Source organism: Dipodomys spectabilis, unplaced genomic scaffold, assembly GCF_019054845.1.
Source record: "Dipodomys spectabilis isolate Male_0828 unplaced genomic scaffold, ASM1905484v1 ptg000118l, whole genome shotgun sequence".
In the NCBI taxonomy this organism is placed as follows: domain Eukaryota; kingdom Metazoa; phylum Chordata; class Mammalia; order Rodentia; family Heteromyidae; genus Dipodomys; species Dipodomys spectabilis.
The window spans coordinates 7,821,277-7,840,070 of record NW_024870795.1 but is presented as its reverse complement, the minus strand read 5'-3'; the positions used below and the strand labels follow the sequence as shown (position 1 = coordinate 7,840,070).

The 18,794-nt window shown below is 51.1% G+C and overlaps 1 protein-coding gene across 3 annotated transcripts in view; it reads right to left on the bottom strand.

Annotated features, from left to right (window-relative positions):
- Positions 1–2,203: 2,203 nt before the first annotated feature.
- Positions 2,204–18,794, bottom strand: part of Ptpru (protein tyrosine phosphatase receptor type U) — a 68,177-nt gene continuing 51,586 nt past the window's right edge. The window contains exons 19-30 of one of the 3 annotated variants that reach the window (XM_042688574.1): positions 16,476–16,512; positions 15,747–15,844; positions 15,541–15,657; positions 14,080–14,234; positions 12,254–12,389; positions 11,666–11,815; positions 10,491–10,664; positions 7,498–7,638; positions 4,974–5,099; positions 4,684–4,841; positions 3,543–3,678; positions 2,204–3,314 (exon numbers count right to left, since the gene is read on the bottom strand). In XM_042688574.1, the coding sequence (XP_042544508.1) occupies positions 3,252–3,314; positions 3,543–3,678; positions 4,684–4,841; positions 4,974–5,099; positions 7,498–7,638; positions 10,491–10,664; positions 11,666–11,815; positions 12,254–12,389; positions 14,080–14,234; positions 15,541–15,657; positions 15,747–15,844; positions 16,476–16,512 (1,491 nt within the window). In that variant the 3' untranslated portion in view covers positions 2,204–3,251. The remainder of the gene's footprint in view (positions 3,315–3,542; positions 3,679–4,683; positions 4,842–4,973; positions 5,100–7,497; positions 7,639–10,490; positions 10,665–11,665; positions 11,816–12,253; positions 12,390–14,079; positions 14,235–15,540; positions 15,658–15,746; positions 15,845–16,475; positions 16,513–18,794) is intronic. The other 2 variants (XM_042688575.1, XM_042688576.1) reach the window with 2 other exon arrangements.

Below are 18,794 nucleotides of genomic sequence, written 5' to 3'. Positions count from 1 at the left end.
CGTTGTTAGGCAACATAGTGCCCTGAAGAAGATGGATATTTCCCTTCTGGTCACATGGCAGGACCAAGAGCTATACTTCTCATCCAGAATTAAGAGAGATGATTATGCCACAGATTGCTAGTCTGGGGAAAGAGCAAGATTCAAAATTTGAGTAGTAGTTTCTAATAAATGTGGTTGGCTTTTGCACTGTCAAGTCAAGCTTGGGCATGGTAGCACATGCCTACTATCCCAGCTAGTCAGGAGATAGAGATCAGGAGGGCCTACTTAGGCAAGAGATAGAAAGATTCTACCTCAACGAACAAGACAGATCTGGAGGCACAAACCTGTGGTCTCAGGCACTCAGGAGGCAAAAGTAGGAAGATCGCAAGACTGTCATCCAAGTCAGGGTTAGGCAAGAACACAAGACCCAATCTAATCAACTAAAAGCAAAAAGGGCTGGGGTGCTGCTCAGGAGGAAGAGCACTTGCCTAGCAAGCACAAGGCCTAGAATTCAATCCCCAGTACCTCCAAAAGATTGGAAATCAAATCATCATAAATACTGATTGGCATCCTTTACTGAAGGCTAATTACCTGATTAGGAAATATGCTCACACTTTTAAATAGTTTTTCTATAAATCTCATGACTAATCTTCTAAGTATCATGATGTTCATTGTGAGGTGTTTGGAGGGACTTACAAGGTCACCTTCTGGGACTGTGTAGCTGGAGTGAACCCTGACCTGATGATTCTGGAGCTGTTACTGCTCAGCCCAATCCCAGTGCTCCCAAAGGTCATGTGAAGTCAGGCAGGCAGACTCACACTGTCTCTCCTGCCTTCCCTCCAAACACCAACATTTCCTAAGCACCAGATCCAAGACAAGCCCTTTGCTGGACAGTGGATGTAACAAGATGAACACAGAACACTCCACCTAAGGAGCTCAACCCTTCAAGGAGCAAAGAGGAAAACTATATCCATACCACCCAGAACATTTTTATAGCAGTTAGCTTTGGGTATATAACAAAGAATCCTAAAACTTAATAGCTTAAGAACGGGTTATTATGTCTCTCAACTCTTGAGGTTAGTCAGTTTCTAGTAGTCAATCATGTGGCTCTACTCACCTGACAGGTGGGTTGGGCTGGAAGGTCCAAGATGCTCTTATTCTCGGGTCTGACAGTTGATTTCGACTGATGGTGGGATGTCCTGATCTCTTCCAGGTACCCTCAAAATGTCAAGTAGTCTACATGGACTTCCTCACAGGGCAGAGTTCCAGAAGGACAAAAGCAAAACCTGCTAGGCCTCTGGAGGTCTGGGACCCAGAATCCACAGGTGGTCACTTCTGTCATTCTGCTAGCCAAAGCAAGTCAAACTCTATTGCTCAGCCAGGATCTGAGACATACATTTAGGCCTTTGCAGTAAGGCTCAGAGGTCAGTTCAGAATGAGGGGGAAGGAGTGTGTACCTTAGTCAAATGGGACCAGAACGGCCCAATACACTTTAACTCATATTAAAGGAGGTTGAACTATGAGGTCATTAGAAGGGATCATACCCCTTGACCCAAAGAAAGTCAGTTATGGGAATAGCATCAGTATGCCATAGAACTAGTTTTCATCTAAAGAAACAGGAATTGTCTTACCCCCAGGACACACAGCAAGCTTGTGACAAAGCAAGAAAGACTCAGGTCCCTTCCAGCCAGCTCACTCCTCCTTCTATTCCAGCTGATGATGGCCTTCCTCAGAAGTATGTCTCCTCTACCAATCTCTGCTATTTGTTTACTGAACACCCTTCCAGCGGGCCATGCACTGTATGAGATTCTTAATCACAGTCTCATCTGATCCAAATGTAGTCCATCTTACAGGTAAGACAAGATCAGAGATAGCAGCTGACTCACCTAGGGTCTTCAGCTGACTAACATGGGTTTTGCTTAACACCAAATCCTAAGCCTTTCATGCTGTGCCTAATTCAACCCACCCCAGAGCAGTGAGAGGCAGCTTCAGACCTTGGGATTGTCAAGATAAAGGCTACAGCCTAAGGAACTGTTTCAGAGGCCTGCATGGAGGCAACAATGTCCAGAGCTCCTTGGAATGACCTTCCACACTTCCACTCTTCTATAGAAAGAAAAACCAAGGCTAGCCTAGAACCCATGCCTCTGACCCTGAGTGCACTGGGAAGCTGTGGTGGGCAAGCAGGTCTCCATCAAGCTGGTCAGACACACACAGGGCCGCGGGGTGGCATTCAGAGAGCACGTTTATTTACAAAGCGCTTTACAAACATTACCTTATGCCTCCCCACAGCCCCCTGAGAGGTAGGTCAGTAGTCATATCTACAGTTTACAGATGGGGAAATTGAGGCACGGAATGGGGGTGTGGCCTGCCTCATTTTAAAGAGACCTTCCCACCCACCCATCAAAAAAATAACAAAATAAACAACCAAAAAAAATAAAAAACACTGATCCTCCATCTCCCAGTACCCCTCCTTCCTCTGAACTCTACGGGTTGTGACCAGCTCTGCCCCGGCACTACCCTCTCCCCAGTGAGCAGCCTGACCACAACCCATAGGGACTTCAGCCCCAGGAACTGTGGTTCAACCTTGTAGATCATCACCGGCCCACACTGGCAGAACCAAGTGATAAGAGTCCTGAAGGCTAAGGAAAGGAAGAGCTGAGGTGGCTTCATTCTGCAGACTCGGGGCCAGGCCAGAAAGGAGCCCACACAGGTTATGGCAGGGATGGACAGATCCTGTCCCAGGAAGCTCAGAGCACATGTCAGGAAAGCAGAAGTGGGGAAGGTGGTGAGCCAATACCCCAGGAATTACAGGGCGAGCACTGCAATTCCCCTGAAGAGGGTGGTCAGTGTGTCCCACTGGAAAATCAGCACTCTCAGGGAAGCTCAACCACAAGGGACTCAAGATGCCACACCCCAGACCCTGCAGGGTAGAAACTTTGGCCTGAGACACTCTTTGCAGGACCTCACTCTTCTCTGCCAAGGGCTGGGCTGGAACCAAGTGGAACAAGCTGGCTTTTCTTCTCCTGTCACTGTGGCAGGCGGTGCCAAGCCTCTCAGCACAGGTCTGCAGGTAGCGCTGGACTGCAGTCTTGCCAATCTCCTCCCTGGCCCACAGCCAGTCCCTGGGGACACCAGGATGACCTAGCAGTCAACTCCAGCACTTTCCCCATCGGGCTATGGCTAAGCAGAGTTGGGAGCACAGGTCCTCCTGGCTAGTCTGGGATGTCAGGCCTGGCCCTGAGTGCACAGCGGGTATTCTAGACCAGGGGCCGCTATCTTGACTCCAGCCCCTCCAGGTACTCCAGGGCCACATCGTAGCAAAAGTGGTACTGATCCTGGGAAGAGGAAAAGAAGGGATCATGAGCTTGGCCGCTTCCTGCGACTGGAGAGAGAAGACCTAGGTGAACCCTGAGCTGCCCTGAGGGAGTGAGAGCAATGCCTGACACCTCAGGACTAGAGCCAAGGTCCCAAGGCGGGATCAAGGTGGGTGAAGGAAGCATATACCCAGGAACCTGGCCAGGGTGGGAGATAGAAGTGGCAGGGTCCCAGGAAATGTCCCTCACCATGGTCTCCACCATATTGGGCTTGTAGTTCCGAAGCGTTTTGGCAGCAAAGAAAACATCCACCAGGCTGTGGCAGCGAATCATCTCCAGGACTGTCGCGCAGGCGCAGAAGGTGCCACTACGGCCACCCCCATTCCTAGGAGACACAGGAAAGGTTTGGGAGAAGTAGAATCCAAAGGGTGAAGGACAGGGCCCCAGAACAAAAGGCATGAGCAGAATTCTGAAGGCCAAAAGTGAAGGGTGAGGCCTTGAGGACAGTAACCAACCAGAAGGTTAGACACAGCTCAGAGGCTGAAACTATCATGGAAGCCTCGAGTCATCTCAGAAGACACAACCTTATGAAAGAAAGGCCTGTAGATTCCTAGAGAAAAGAAGCTAGACACTCCAAAAGGGCAGTCATGCAGCAAACACACAGCCTGGCAGTGTAGACAGCCAGGTGCACCACACCAGAGCCAACCCACCCACCAAAGGCTCTCCCTCCACTCCAAGCCTCGCCCCTACCCCTGGGACTCTTCATTCACCACCCAGGATGGGACCAACCAGCCTTCAGCCCACTTCTCCCTCAAACTAGAACTGGCCAGTCCAGCACCAACTCAGCTCCCTAGTATGCCCTGCCAAGCCCTGGGAGGCTCCGTGAATACTAGAAATGTGAAAAGGTGGGGGTCAAGGGAGTAGCTGTACCCAGACATGAGTGAATTCATGGATTTATCTCTGAGGCAAGCCTATGAATGAGTGAATCGATGAACAAATGAGTAGATAAGTGAGTGGATGAATGGATGGCTGGCTGGATGGATGGCTAGATGGATGTGTGAATGCGTGAATGAATGAATAAATGAATGGGCTGAATATCTGAGTGGATAATTGAGCGATGGGGGATGAATGAGATGGATGGATGGATGGATGGATGGATGGATGGATGGATGGATGGATGAGTGGATGGATGAATGATATTTTCACTTGCACTGCATGAACAGCCTGCAATTCCATCGGCATAAAAAGCAAGCTATGATCTTATCAGGTACACATCTCTAATCAAGCAGATGAAGTCAGTCACCACATGGCAGGGCTGTGCAGTTGCCCCAGGTGGAATCTATACCCAGTGTTCCCAGGGTTCCTCCAGGGAAAGCAGGCAAGCACTCACAGGCAGTGGACCACGGTGCGCCCGTCCCCGCTCTCCGCCTGCCACTTGTCCACCTCAGCCAGCAGGTGCAGAAAGGCCTTCCTGGAGTCAGGTGTGTCCCGGTAGGCAGACCAGCGCAGGAACTGGAAGTGCCGCACCAGCAGGTGGCCCTCCTGCAGCTGGGGGCATGGGCAGCCAGCCAAGGGAACATGAGCACTGGGGCCACTGGCCCCTGATGACCTCAAGGGGATCACTAACGGCAACCCAGCCATCACCCAAGTCCTCACCCTTGGGAAACTCAGACCACTCACCCGAGAGATGTTCTGTACCCGGAAAACTCGGGCCACCAAGTCTTCATCCGCAGTGCCTGACACAAACTCCACTTCCATGAGGCCGTACTGCTGCCGGCCTGGCTCTGGCCAGTATTGCAGGCAGGGCTGGCGGCATAGGCATAGAGAGGAGAGCTGGGGAGAGCTGGGTGGGGCTCACCCTCACAGCTACTCCTCCACCAGGATGCCACCACAGCTACCCACCACCACTCAGCTGACTGCAGGGCACACCCTCCAGGAGTGCTCAATGCTGATGCTTTCCTATCACAGACTGCATAGTGATGTCCAGTGCACATGGCTAGACTCCTCCATTACAACACATCCATGCCAACACGTGCAGTGTGTGCACACAACTTCCAGGGACAGGTCTCGGTCACCCCATTCACCCCAAGCCGGCTCCTGCCTTCTCTCTCACTGCCTCTGACCTCAGCACCAGCCCAGAATGAGGTGTCACATGTCAGCTCCCTGCTTCTGGACCAGGGGCAGCGTCCTACCTACCTGTCCCTGCAGACTAGGCCAGAGACATGAGGGGGACCGAGGAGGCATAGCCCGCATGTACACACCCAGGTCCTATGGGCCGGTCCTTCTGAAGCCTCACCTTCTAGTCTCCTCCATGCCTGGATCCCATTTCTCCATGTGTGAAACTAGGATACGTTCATTTACCTTCTGAGCCTCAATTTCCTTCTCTGTAAAATGGCGACCAGCACTGGACCCATTTCCTGGGGTTACTAGGAGGACCGTGTGAGGGGTACATGAGGAGGCTTGGTGCCATGCTGTGCCTGGCACAGAAAGGTGCTAAGTACACATCAGGGATAGAGATGGTGGGGATGGCAGTCACTCCTGAGATGCCCCCAACTCATCCCAAATGTCGCCATGCTCCATCAGCTTTCCTCCGACCACAGCCCCAGGAGGAAAGGACTCTGCCTTCCTCATTGTGCCTGTGGCCCTGCAACCCCCTATGGTCAGACATTATTGTACTTTTTACCCTACCTCCTCGTTTTCCTTCCCACATTTAGCTCAGATCTTGCTTCCTCCAGAAGACTCCTTGATTCCTTTTCCCCCAGGTTTCTCTGTGTCCAGTCATAGTCCTTTTCCCTCTGTGCTCTCATCACCACCTCACTACTGGAATACTTGCTCTCAGGCTTGGTGATCTAGAAGGGGCTGGGTCTTCTCCCTGTGTCCACCCCACTGCCCACTGCGGAGTCTGGCAGGGACAGTCCCTGGGGAAAAGTGGCTGAATGCATGAGCAAGAAGTGATATCTGGATGAGCTTCCTCTGGGTCTTTGTCCCTGCCCTAGTAAAGGTGGGTTCCTGCCACAGCTAGTATTCACTGCAGACCCCCCCCATTCAGGTGTAGATGCCCATTCTCTACAATCCAGGTCATGTACCAAGAGCCTGGTTCATAAAGAGCCCAGAGAGCTAGGCACCGGTGGCTCACACCTATAATCTTAGCTACTCAGGAGGCTGAGCCTTGACAATCATGGTTTAAATATCTAGCCAAGGCATATAAATCCAAAAGACTCTTATCTCCAGTTAACTAGCAAAAAGCTGAAGATGAAGGTGTGACTCAAGTGGTAGTATGCCAGGTATTAGTGGGAAAACCCAGCAAGAGCTAAAGGCTCAAACTTCCAGCCCCATTGCACTGACACTAACAAAAAAACCAGTTAATGCAACTCCAGTCACAAGAGGCCATTCTCATTTTACAGAAAACCCTCTAGCCTCCTGGAGCACAGAGCAGAGGCACTAAGGGGTCCAGAGCTCGAAGGCATGCAATCACACAGGGTTGGAAGGCTGGCCATATGCACTTCCAAAAACTCCATCTCTGGGACCCCCCAAAAGGAAAAGAGGAGTAGTAGGAGCTGCCCCTAGGCCACTGCTGAGCCAGAGGCTGGCCAGCCTCATAGCAACTGTCACCCTGATCATCTTCATCCCTGCCATGACCTGAGTGCTGATGACCTGCCAGGCACAGCACAGCATCCCAACAAATACGCCCAGTGTTTTTCTCCATGTTTCAAAGAGGGAAACTGAGGCTCAAACAGGTCAATAAATGTATTACCCTAGGTCAAACAGTCAGGAAACAGGAGGCTTGACTTTCACTCTATGTCAAAGGCCTGCCCAATTGAGCAGCTTAATAGAGCTAATAAGAAAACAGAAACTGAATAAGGCAGCCAGCATGGGCCACACAGTCGCTTCCTAGCTACGGGACCTTGGAGAAGGCTCTTTATCCGTGCGGGTCTTAATTTCCATCACTTTCTCAAAGCCTCCACCCCCAGGTCATTGCAGATTGTAATTAAGACCCAAAGTACAAAGCTGACTTCAGCCATTGAATGAATTGCAATAAGTGTGCTTTGATACCTTTGTTTTACAAATGAGGAAACCGGGTCTCTGGGAGGGAGTATGGCTCATCTAATGGCACACAATGGCTAGGTGGCAAGGAAGGGCTCCACCATGTGACTTGGGGCCCAGGATCCTGGAACACACTGAGGCCCTGGCAGTGGGGCCTTACCCAAGCAGAGTTGGACTGGTTCAGCTGGTTGAGCATGACGATGGAGGTGCACCCATAGTCGTAGACCAGCCTCCAGAAGTCAGGGGTGGTACTCTGCAGCGGGTGCAGGGTCACGATGAACGCCGCGCTCCGTGTGTAGCTCTACAGAGAAACTGGCACTCAACCCCTGTGTGCAACCCTGCCACAGCAGAGGCTCTGTTGCAGGCTTTCTCTCCACTCAGCCCACGCAGAGCTAGACAATTGTGTCCTCAGGACCAGATTACCTTCAATAGCCCACTTCTCAGAGGCCTGAGATGAGCTGGGCCCCTAGGCCTCTAGTTCCAGCCCATGGCCTCTGCAAACTGCACAGCAAAAGATCTTCAAAAATGAAGCCAAACTTGCTCCTTGCCTCGAGACCTTTGTATCTACTTGTATCTCTGCTGCTCAGACCTAATTTTCCAAATGTCAGCATGGCTTTGGTCCCTCACTTCATTCTAGTCTTGCTTAAACTCCTGAAACAGGCCCTCCCTTACCACCTCATCAAAAGCAGCCCCAGACTCTCATTAAACCTCCTGACTGGTTGCTCACTATAGAAATTTGCATTGCATAACATTTGTATCCCATATTTATTATTGATTGCACCTCCCCAGCTACTCCAAATGCAAAGTTCAGGAGAGTAAACATCTTGAGATGTGACCTCTGCCTAACACCTTGTAGTAGTTCAATAAGTATTTCTGAATAAACAAACCTATGGACCACTTGCAATGCCATGGATGAGTTTAAGACCCACCCAAGCACTCTAGACGGTAATAGGCATTGGCTCCATTCCCCTGTTCCTCACCTTGTTCTGCCTATCATGCTAGTCTGGCCCCAAGTCTCCCCTTGGGTCCTGCCTTTCCCCACTATGCCTTGCCTCTCACTCTCCTGAGCTCTTCTCTTGCAACTCCATTCTCCTAACCTGGGGATTGCCTCAGCTTCTGGGACCCTGGCCCTTGTCTGGCTTACTCTGGTCTTGGTCCTGACCTGGGGCTTCAGCAAATCATGCCCTGGACTTCACAATCCTGTATGTGATAAAACAGAGACACGAGGTCTCCCCAGTTGTTCCTAGGACTCTGATGGCTCCTGGACCAGCAGTGCTCAAAGTCAGGCCTAAGCCAGGTGCTGGTGGCTCACACCTGTAATCCTAGCTACAAAAGAGGCTGAGATCTGAGGATCTTAGTTCAAAGCTAGCCCAAGCAGGAAAGTTCATGGGACTTTTGTCTCCAATCAACCACCAGAAAACCGGAAGTGGCATTGTGGTTCAAGTGGTAGAGTGCTAGCCTTGAGCTGAAGAGCTGAGGGACAGTGCCCAGGACCAGAGTTCAAGACTCATGACCAACAAAAAAAAAAAAAAAAAAAAGTCAGGCCTAGCCAACTTCTGAACTCAAGCTGAGGCAGCCCAGGAAAGACTGGCCATCCAAGCAGAACCTGACTGGTCCCACTACAGTCCAAGAGGCAGATCTCCTGGGCTGACCTTACATGGCTGGGCTCAGGTGCCTGGAGAACACAGGAGGGGCAGGACTGAGCCAATAGCTTCTCCACCTAGCAGGCCACACCTACTAGGCCAGAGAGCCCAACGTGACCCTCCCAACTCCCAGCCAGAGGCTCAGAAGGCTCACAGAGCCACCTCTTCAGTCCCCAGGGAGTAGATGGGCACACCAAGGCCACAAAGGGAGCAGAAGTGAAGCCATATTCTAATAGGCCGCATACCCCCAGGCAAGCCAGTAAGCATACACCTGCTTAGTATTCCCCTGCTGAGGGGCTGTTGGACTAAACCAGTCCACAGAAGGCTCTTCTCCATCTCCCCCAGCTCTCATCTCCATGGGGGAGAGGGGAAAGAGTCCCATGACACTGTTGCTGCTAGCTGCAGCCCTCATTTCATTCTCTCCTCTCCTGGATGAGCTGCTTGGCTCTACCCCTTCCTCTCAGAAGCATTGTCACCATCCCTGCCCTAGCCACACATAATGTCTGCCCAGAGGAGGAGGATAACCCAAAAGTGTGAGGGTCCAGGTGCATCTGGGAGAGGAAATCATCTGACTGAGGGATGAACGCAGAGCCACTCCCCTTAGCCACATCTCTTTTATTTCCCTAATATAGGGTCTCATATTTCCCTTGGCTTGCTTGCAAGCCATACCTCCAATCTGGCTTTTTGTTGGCTACTTGCTGATGGACTGTTGGACTTTTCTGCCCAGGCTGGCTTTGAACCACAACCCTCCTGATCTCAGCTTCCTGAGTAGCTATGATTATAAGCATGAGCCCACGGTGCCTAGCTCCCTTGGTCATATATCTATAGCCACATTAGCTTACATTTCCTGTCCCAGCTGGATCTCCAGCTGTCTGTCTCTTCTACCTATCTCTCCTGATGGGCTCCAACTGCAGAAAGGAATGGGGATGACATTCACAGAATCTTCATCTGCAGACTGCAGTGTTCTGGAACCCTAAAACTCCAGCACCATCTCCAGCCATGCTTCCAACACCCAGTAAGGGAGCTGAAGGCCCCAGTCTGGGAGCCAAGAAAGAGAGTAGCAAATGGCTCCTGGGCTCTTAGCCACAGTCAGGGAGGACCAGGGACAAGTGACCATTTCAAACTAGGGTCGGGTCTAGCTCGATCTCCACAGGCTCTGTAAACACCAGGTCTCAAACCCTACCCTCAAGCCTCAAGGCCTCCCCAGCCAGAGCCCCCCTCAATCATTCCTCCTACTCAGGCTGATCCTGAGACAACCCCACCCAAACCCCACAACCCAGACTCCAGTGAGCCTGAGAACGACACCAGAGTAGGAACACTGAGTAATGCCTCGAGTAGAGTATTGGTGGGAATGGAGGGCTCACCCCCATGGGCCTGGTTCCCAGAATGAATGAAGAGTCCCCCCCCATCAGAGCTCTGGGCTCTACTCTCTTGACTCTAGAGGCTTCTAGATGCTGCTATGAAGGGGAGTCCCACAGCCCCATCCTGTGCCCCCACCCCCAGTCCTCACATCAGTCAGAGCCGCATTGATGTAATTGTTGGGGTCCCCGTCGGTGGAGATGAGGAAGGGCAGGCAGCGGTCAGGTGGCAGAACGTCCATGCTGCGGTTCTTGTCACGGTTCCGGGGCAGCAGGGCGATGCTACATTCCTCCACATCCAGCGGTGGTGTGACGGAGTTCAGCGTCTACGAGGAGTGGAATGGGGACAGGGAGGCACACCTGTGACTTGCAGGGCCAACTTATAACCTCACAAGGACACTGGGCTAGGTTATTAACTCCATGAGTAGATGGAGGAACTGAGGAACCCAAGCTCCCTATCTCCAGCCCATACAGGGCCTGGACTGAGCTCTGAAACCTAAGATCTGCCTCCCCACCACCCCAGTAACTTTAGACAAGCTACATTATCTCTCGACCTCAGTTGTCCTCAACTGTAAGATGGGAAAGCAACACATCTACTCCATGAGGCTGCCAGCAGGATAAAGTAAGACAATGTCAGCATAGGGCAGAGCGTGGTACACCCAGGGCTCAATCCACAGCAAGACTGGGGAGGACCGTTACTAGCGTATCAGTGCTTGGCTAGGAACAACTCTAGAACCCTGCTTCTTCCTCAGAGCTTGCTCCGGGCAACAGGCAGAGGTGCTGGCCTGCCCAGTTCAGGGATCTGTCTGGATAGAATGTATGTCCTGATTCAAGCCGGTGCTCTGGATCAAGCCACAAATGAAGCTGCACCACTCTCACACTTCGTAGCAACTGCAGCCATTGAGCTAGGTTGTTTTTTTTTACTTAAGACCAGGAGGATCTTGTTAAATACAAACACTATAAAGCAATATTAACTATGTCTTTTTTCTGGGTAACAAAAATGAGGCTCATTTGCCTCCGTAAATGACTTGCTCAAGGCTATTCACGTCGCATAACTAGAGAAGCCAGGATTGGACCCCAGGCTTATCTGGCCTCAGAGAAACCAAACCCTTCAAGGGTTTGAATGAAGTGCTTTGATGTACCACCTCCTCTTCTGTCTCAGTCTTTCCTTGCAATCCAACTCCTTCCCTCTAGCTGTTCCACGGGCTTCTCCCTCTTGTTTGGCCTTTGGTGACCATAAAAATGAAGAGCTCACACACACACACACACACACACACCACCGCCACCACCACCACCACCACACCACCACACCACACTCAGTCCCCACCTGAAACTCTTCCCGTAGCTGGGAAGAATTACTCTGAGGATCAATGCGGATCATCTCTCTGTAGGTAGCCTTGAACTCATTGACAGGGATGGTGGTCTCCCCACACAGGCAGGCCTCCAGGATTGCATCATGGATGAAGATGTACTGTTCCTGGAACAGGAGATGAGAAGGTGGGGATGGATGATGAAGGGACCAGGAGCGGGAGATAAGCAAGTTCAAAGTTGGGCTTTCAACACCACTTGAGGCAATTTCTTGGTCATGTTAGTTTGCCTCTTACTTCACAACCATAGCACACCTGGGAGATGCTTTGGGAGGTGAGGAGATAGCCCAAGGACCCAAATCTAGTGGGGATAAAAACCTGGTATGTCTTGACTACATAGCATATTGTCATTTGACCTATCCAAGACACCACAGCGGGGCTAAGTTCAGGAAGGCTCTAAGAAGCTGACAGCCCACTGTTACAAAGGATTCTTGGGCAGGACAGAGCACAAGGACACCTCTCAGACACACCCCACCCACATCCACCCTGAGCAACTCACTGCAGACCCAAGACCTCGAGGCAGAGGTGGGACATCACGGGTAACTCACCTCGGTCTGGATCATGTTGACGCGCCGGGAGCAGAGGGTCTTCACGCAGTTGTAAATGTCCACAACGCCCTCACACTCAGCCATATCCAGCATCACATCCAGGACAATGTAGCAACCTGTGCGTCCAGTGCCCGCGCTGGGGAGAGAGACCCCGAGACACATCAGAGCTTTGGGAAGGGAGTCAGGACCAGGGAGAAGAAGAGAGGAGGATGGATGCCATATCTACATGGTAAAGGGCACAGGGACACAGAGAGAGGATGTAGCCAGGATGATCCAGGAAGCAGATGGCTGGAAGGATTCAAGAGAAAAAAAGTAGAAGACAGAGCTGGGGAGGCCTGGAGGATGAAGAAAGGGAGAAGAGGAAGGAGCACAGAGGAGATGCTAGTCCTCCTCAGCAGCTTAGACTGGGAGAAAAGGACAAGGTGATGGCCAGAGCTCCATCTCCTCTCCTGGATGTCCCCAAACCTGCACACTCACACCTATCCACACATGCAGTGGAGCCCCAGATACTTCCAGGCAATTGTCCTCCAGTTGAGCTTCCAGAGCGATCTGGCAGACTTTCATCCAAACGCCCCCCTGCTATATGATCACTGTGTGCATAGATGTCTCCTCAACCTCACAAGGAGCCTGTCCAACTTGGCACTGTTAGATTTATCATAGGGACACACACATGCCCAGCATTCGCTTGGGCAGAGGTAAGGGTGTAAAACAGCAGACACCAGGTTTGAAAATGGTGGCATCGGAGTGGTGGTGAGGAGGTATGACAACTAAGTATCTCAGACTTGGCTAGTGGGGGCTGATACCACACAGCCATTTGAATAGACAGATACACTGCTGTCTGGCATTCAGGGACTGGAACAGAACACAAGGTGGATAAGCCTTACAAATACAAGGTGGAGGGAAAGAAGTCCAGCAGCAAAGAGCACAGCTGTATGATTGGTTCTTTTTATATGATATTCAAAACGCATGTAAGATTATCGGTGCCTTAGAAGCCAGGACAGTGATTGTTTCTGGGAGGGGAGAACCTTCTGGAACTAGGTGACAGGTTCTATTGAGGTCTCTTGCGTTGAGCTATACCTGTGTTCAAATTCGGTTGTGTAAAAATTTGGTTAGCCATACACTTATTATTTGTGATATAGGTACATATTGCAGTATCATCAATAAGTCTTTCTTTTTTTCAATTATGGTATCTTAAAAAGAAGCTGGCAGGGCATGGAGAAGAAAGATGCTACCACATAGAATCTGGGGCCCTCCAAACACTCCAAGCAGAGAGGCCATAGTCTTGTGGGTCCTAAGGATCTGCAGAAGCCCAAGTGTAGACGGTTAACTTCTCCAGGAAGAAGACTTGGAGAAAGCACACAGGAGAAAGGCAGTTGGGGTCACAGAAGCTAATCCAGGCAAAAGATGGGAATGGAAGAGGGGATAAAGGAAGTGGCAGAGGTGAAGGCAAAGGGACCAAGCCAGGTTTGGTGAGCATGGGGAAGAGAAAGGAAAGTCCTTCCCAGCCCCTGGCCAAATGGAGCACATGGCAGGTGTGCCACCAGCCCTTGGTGAATGAGAACAGGCTGGACTTGATTGTGTCTGGCCTTCACCAACACCCAGGTCCCCCGTGGACTCCAGTAGCTCCTCAGGGTAAGGGGCTCTACAGGCAGGGCACAGCAGGCACTTGTGGATGCCAACCTCAGAGAACTCAAAGAGCAAAGGGCTTTGGGGAGGTCATTTTCTCCTGTCCCCTGTGTCCAGGCAGGCTGAACCTAGCTAAGCTTTGTTACTGGTCTTAAGGACCTTGATGCTTCCCCAGTCCCTTTTCTCCTTGGGGCTCTGACCTGCAGTGGATGACAATGGGCCCAGCATCAGGCGGGGTGGAGGCCTTTACACGCCGGATAAAAGCCAGGAGCCCGGTGGCATGGTAGGGGACACCATGCTCGGGCCATGCCGTGAAATGGAACTGGCGAACCTCATGCCGGGCAGAGTAGCCTCTCTGTGGAGAAAGCAGTAATAACAGTCTCTAAGTATCTGTCAGACACTTGTTGTGGGCCCACATGTAGAGTGAGCACCTCACTGTACATTTACAGGAAAGACAGGTAAATGTCTTTGGGCCAAGGCCCAAACAGGAGAACCCTTTTGTTTTTGTGGTCATGGGGCCTGAACTCTGGGCCTGGGCACTGTCCCTCAGCTCTCCAACTCAAGGCTAGCACCCACCACTTGAGCCATAGCACCACTTCTGGCTTTTTCTGCTTATGTGGTGCTGAGGATCAAACCCAGGGCCTCATGCATGCAAGGCAAGCACTCTACCACCAGTGAGCCATCTTCCAGCCCCAAGAACCCATTTTTCCGAGGAAAAACTAGACATTCCTTGTCCATGTTGGCCAGACAGACATTATGCCAAACTTAGGCACAAGTTTGCTTGATGCTTCAATACTGAGATTTTTTTTTTTTCCTGTGCCAGTCCTGGGGTTTGAATGCAAGGTCTGGGCACCGTCTCTGAGCTTTTCTGCTCAAGATTAGTGCTCTACTGCTTGAGCCACAGCTCTACTTCTGGCTTTTAGGTGGTTAACTGGAGATAAGACTTTCCTCTTGGGCTGGCTTCAAACCTTGATCCTCAAATCTCAGCCTCCTGAATAGCTAGGATTACAAACATGAGTCACGAGCACCTGACAGATTATTTTGACTCTGGTTTTAGTGTCCGGGGGGGAACTATCTCTCACCTGAAGGTGTGTGAACAGAAGGGCCAAGCAAGTATTTAAGTCAGTTAGTCTGGAAGAGGTAAGCACATAGTGTGTGAGCACACATATGCTGGTACTGAGGCTTGAACTCAGGGCCCCCTCTTGTTTGATTCATGGTTGGTGTTATAACACTTGAGCCACAGCTCTACTTCCAATTTTTTTGTGCTAGTTGGAGATAAGAATCTCTCATATTTGTCCACTGACCTTCAAACTTAGATCCTCAAGTCTCAGCCTCCTGAGCAACTAGGATTATAGTCATAAACCATGGATGCCTGGCCTTCTCTAAGGATTTTAGTGATCAGATGGGGCTATGGACAGGACCTGCTAGTCCATGACTATGCGGCTTCCTGTGCATGATGTAACAATTCTGAGTCTCATTTTTCCTATCTGTAAAACAGAAACATGGTAGACGCTCATCCCACAGCCAACTAGGGCTGCAATCACCTGTGGAATGGGCTCAGCCATCTTGATCTCCTCATCATCTCTAGCTCCTCTTGGTGTCAAAGAGCCTGAGTAGGTCCGGGAAAGGCCCTATGGGGAACAGGTGAAGGGGAGACTCACCCGCTCCAGTGCAAAGGTTCGCACCACGTAGTCAGCCAGCGTTTCCGTCTTCATCAACGTGATCTTGATGTCCCCATACATGTCTGAGTCCTCAGGCCAGTACCGTGCACACTTTACCTGTAGTTCGTACAGCACAGGGCTCAGAGGACTTGCAGCTGATCTCTGTGGCCCACCTCGCCCCCAGCTGGGCCCCCAGGCCAGCTTACCCTGCCCACCTCTACCAGCTTAGTGATCATGACGATGCTTGAACTGTGCTCCTGCCACACCATGCGCCAGAAGTCGTAGATCATCTCGGGCTTCGGCCCTGGGGGCGCAGAGGATGCCTGTCGCTCAGCAAGGCCTCTGCCAGGGCTGGAACACCTGCTGCCCAGTAGTAACCCAGGCCAGGAGCTCTCTGGGCCCCATGGGGCCTTCTTGATCAGTTCATATATACCCCACCAACTGCCAACTCACCTATAGGGCCCCAAGTGTGTGTGTGTGGGAGGGGGTAATGTTGGAGAGCCCAGTAGGCTGAGAGGGGCCCAGGAAGTGTCCATAGGGCAAGTCTCTAAGAGGAGTGGACAGGTAGACAGTTGGGGAAAGAGACATGGCCGGGGGGACTCAGGTAGTCATTGGGCCAAGAGGCACAATCCACCCCACCCCCACCCATGAGGACTAGGCATCACTGGCCCTTCTGCACATACCATGGGTGAGACAGACAGATGGACCAGGGAGCTGGGGAGGAGCTGGTCACATTTGGGAGACACAAACACAGAGAGGGAACAAAGCTGACAATCAGATGCCATAGATCCAGATAGGGAGAAAGGATCAGACAAACAGGTACAGACAGATGCAGAGGCAGACAGGGGCCAAACAGGTCACCAGGGAAGGTAGTCAGGCAGGCGGCAGGCACTCCAGCACACAGGAGGGTGCCCATGGGCAGAGGGGCCAGGTACCTTGAGTGGCTATGAAGTGGTTTGACCTGTGGTAACCCTGGAATAGGAGAAGAGGGTGTAATGAGAGCCTGGATGCAGCCCCTCACTCCCTCAGACCACCCTGGCCCACCTGCCCTGAAGCAACGCCCACCCCCACTCACCAGGAAACCGCCCACCCCCAGGCCTGGGCTTCTTGGCCAGGGTGGCCCTGCCCTTCCAGTCCCCAAGATAAAGGGAAGTGCAGTTGGACATCAGGATCTTGCCATGTGACTGAGAGGAGGATGCAGCTTCCTTGTGGACCGAGAGGGTCTCCCATTCACAAAGCAGGGAGAGTTATTTCTGCTTACAGCAAGGCTACTCTTTGGAGCCAAAGTTCAGAATGACCCTTCCCTGCTCCCAGAATTCCAGGTTCCCTAACCCACCCTCATCTCCACATGCGGGGTAACCAGAACTCATGGGCTCTCTAAGCCCCTCTTAGGGCAACTGTGGTAAACAGTGTCCTTTCCCTTCTAACTCATTACTTGGAGCATAGGGGTGGCTAGATGAAGGTTTCAGGTGGTGCTTTGATAAAATGTTAAATCTTTATAAATCACTCATTATGACAATGAGGAAATCTTTTGAGGCCCTGTCACATATTGTGCTAAGCTTTACCTGAATTATCTTTCTCTTTAAAAAAAATCCAAAAGCTACTTTATCCTCCATCCTCAGAGCCCTCAGACTGAAGGAAAGAATCTGCCCCACACCAGGACCCCCACGACCCCCACGAGAACTCATTTTATGGGACAAAAAAAAAAAAACCTACAAGATATCCAGGGCATCAACTCAGGGAGCAAAAACAGAAGTACTGCAGGCAAGTACAAGGGGAAAATCATGGAGCTCGGGCCTGATCTCAAGGTCAGGCCCCCAGTGCAACCCTTTTCAACTCTTCTGGACCCTTTGGGCTTCCTGAGCCCAAGAAGACCTGGAGACAGACTGCCAGGTCTGTCTTCTTTCTTGCTTGCTGTCTTCTTTCCTTTTGACAAGCAGCCCCTAATTCCTCTATGCCTACATTTTTACAGTATACAATGTGAAATCCAGATGTATTTACCTCCTGGGGTTGTTGTAAGAGTAAATAAAACATTGAATGTTCAATCACTATGTCAAGCACAAGGTTACTCAGCACTTAACAACAAACAGTCTTATCACTACTTTTTTTGGCAAGGGGTAAGGGGCAGGACTAGTGTTTGAACTCAAGATCTCACATCTGTTACACAGATACTCTGCCATTTGAGCCATGAATCCAGCCCTGTTTCTCACTGGCTATTTTTGAGATAGGGTCTACTTCCTGCCCTAATGCACCTGAGCTGCAATCTACCTACTTTAGGCCTTCCATAGTTGCTGGCCCCACAGCATGTGCCACTGTGTCCCCAATCCTCCCAGTTTCAACCTCCCATGTAGCTAGGTGCATGCCATTATGCCCAGCTATGTGTTGAGAAGGGGTCTTGTGGACTTATTTGGCCTAGGCTGGCCTCAAACCTTGATCCTTCCAATCTCAGCCTCTCAATGAATTAGGTTTAGAGGCAGGAGCCTGTAATCCTTTGGGGTTTTTTGGAGACAGGATCTCACTATCTAGGTCAGACTGGTCTGGAACTCATTGATCCTCCTGTCACTGCTACCCAAGTGCTGGGATTACAGATGTACACCACCCCAGCCTCAACTGTTTTGAAAGTTCAGTGGTGTCTCTGAAGATCTATAGAGTACTGATGTCAAGGACTTCAGGTGAGACAGGGGATTTCCTATAGAAATGAAGAAGCCGAGTCTTGGCGTCTAATGAGGTCCCTTATGCAGCTCTGCCAAGTAGCAGTTGTGTGACTCGGTGCTGAGAGGTGCTTCTCAGCCCTCACTGGGCAAGGGAAGCCCGCTGGGCAAGGGTCTCAGTGAAGGCAGATCCAGATTCACAGGTAGAGGGCATCCATTTCCATCCAGCTCCTGGGTGGGCTGACGCTGCTGGGTCTCAAGCACACTGAGGAGCTAACCCATCTCTCAGCCTTTCTAATCCTCAATTTTCCTCTCCAGTAGGAAGACCACAGCAAGACATCCTTCCCATGGACAGGACCAAACAAAGTCAGTGACTGATCATGAAAAGCCTCTCAGGCTGCAGATCTGACCTAATTCTCTCCTGCTATTGTTCCAAGCCACTATGTGGCAGGTTCTCAGCAGAACTGCTAGAGAGCAGGTCAGAGGGAATGGTGGAGGTGGAGGATGGGAACAGACCATTATGGATGCTTCTAAGGTCTACCCTGTCACCCTCAATACAAGCCACCTAAATCCAGTTTATGTAAGATCGTAGCTGAGAGAAGA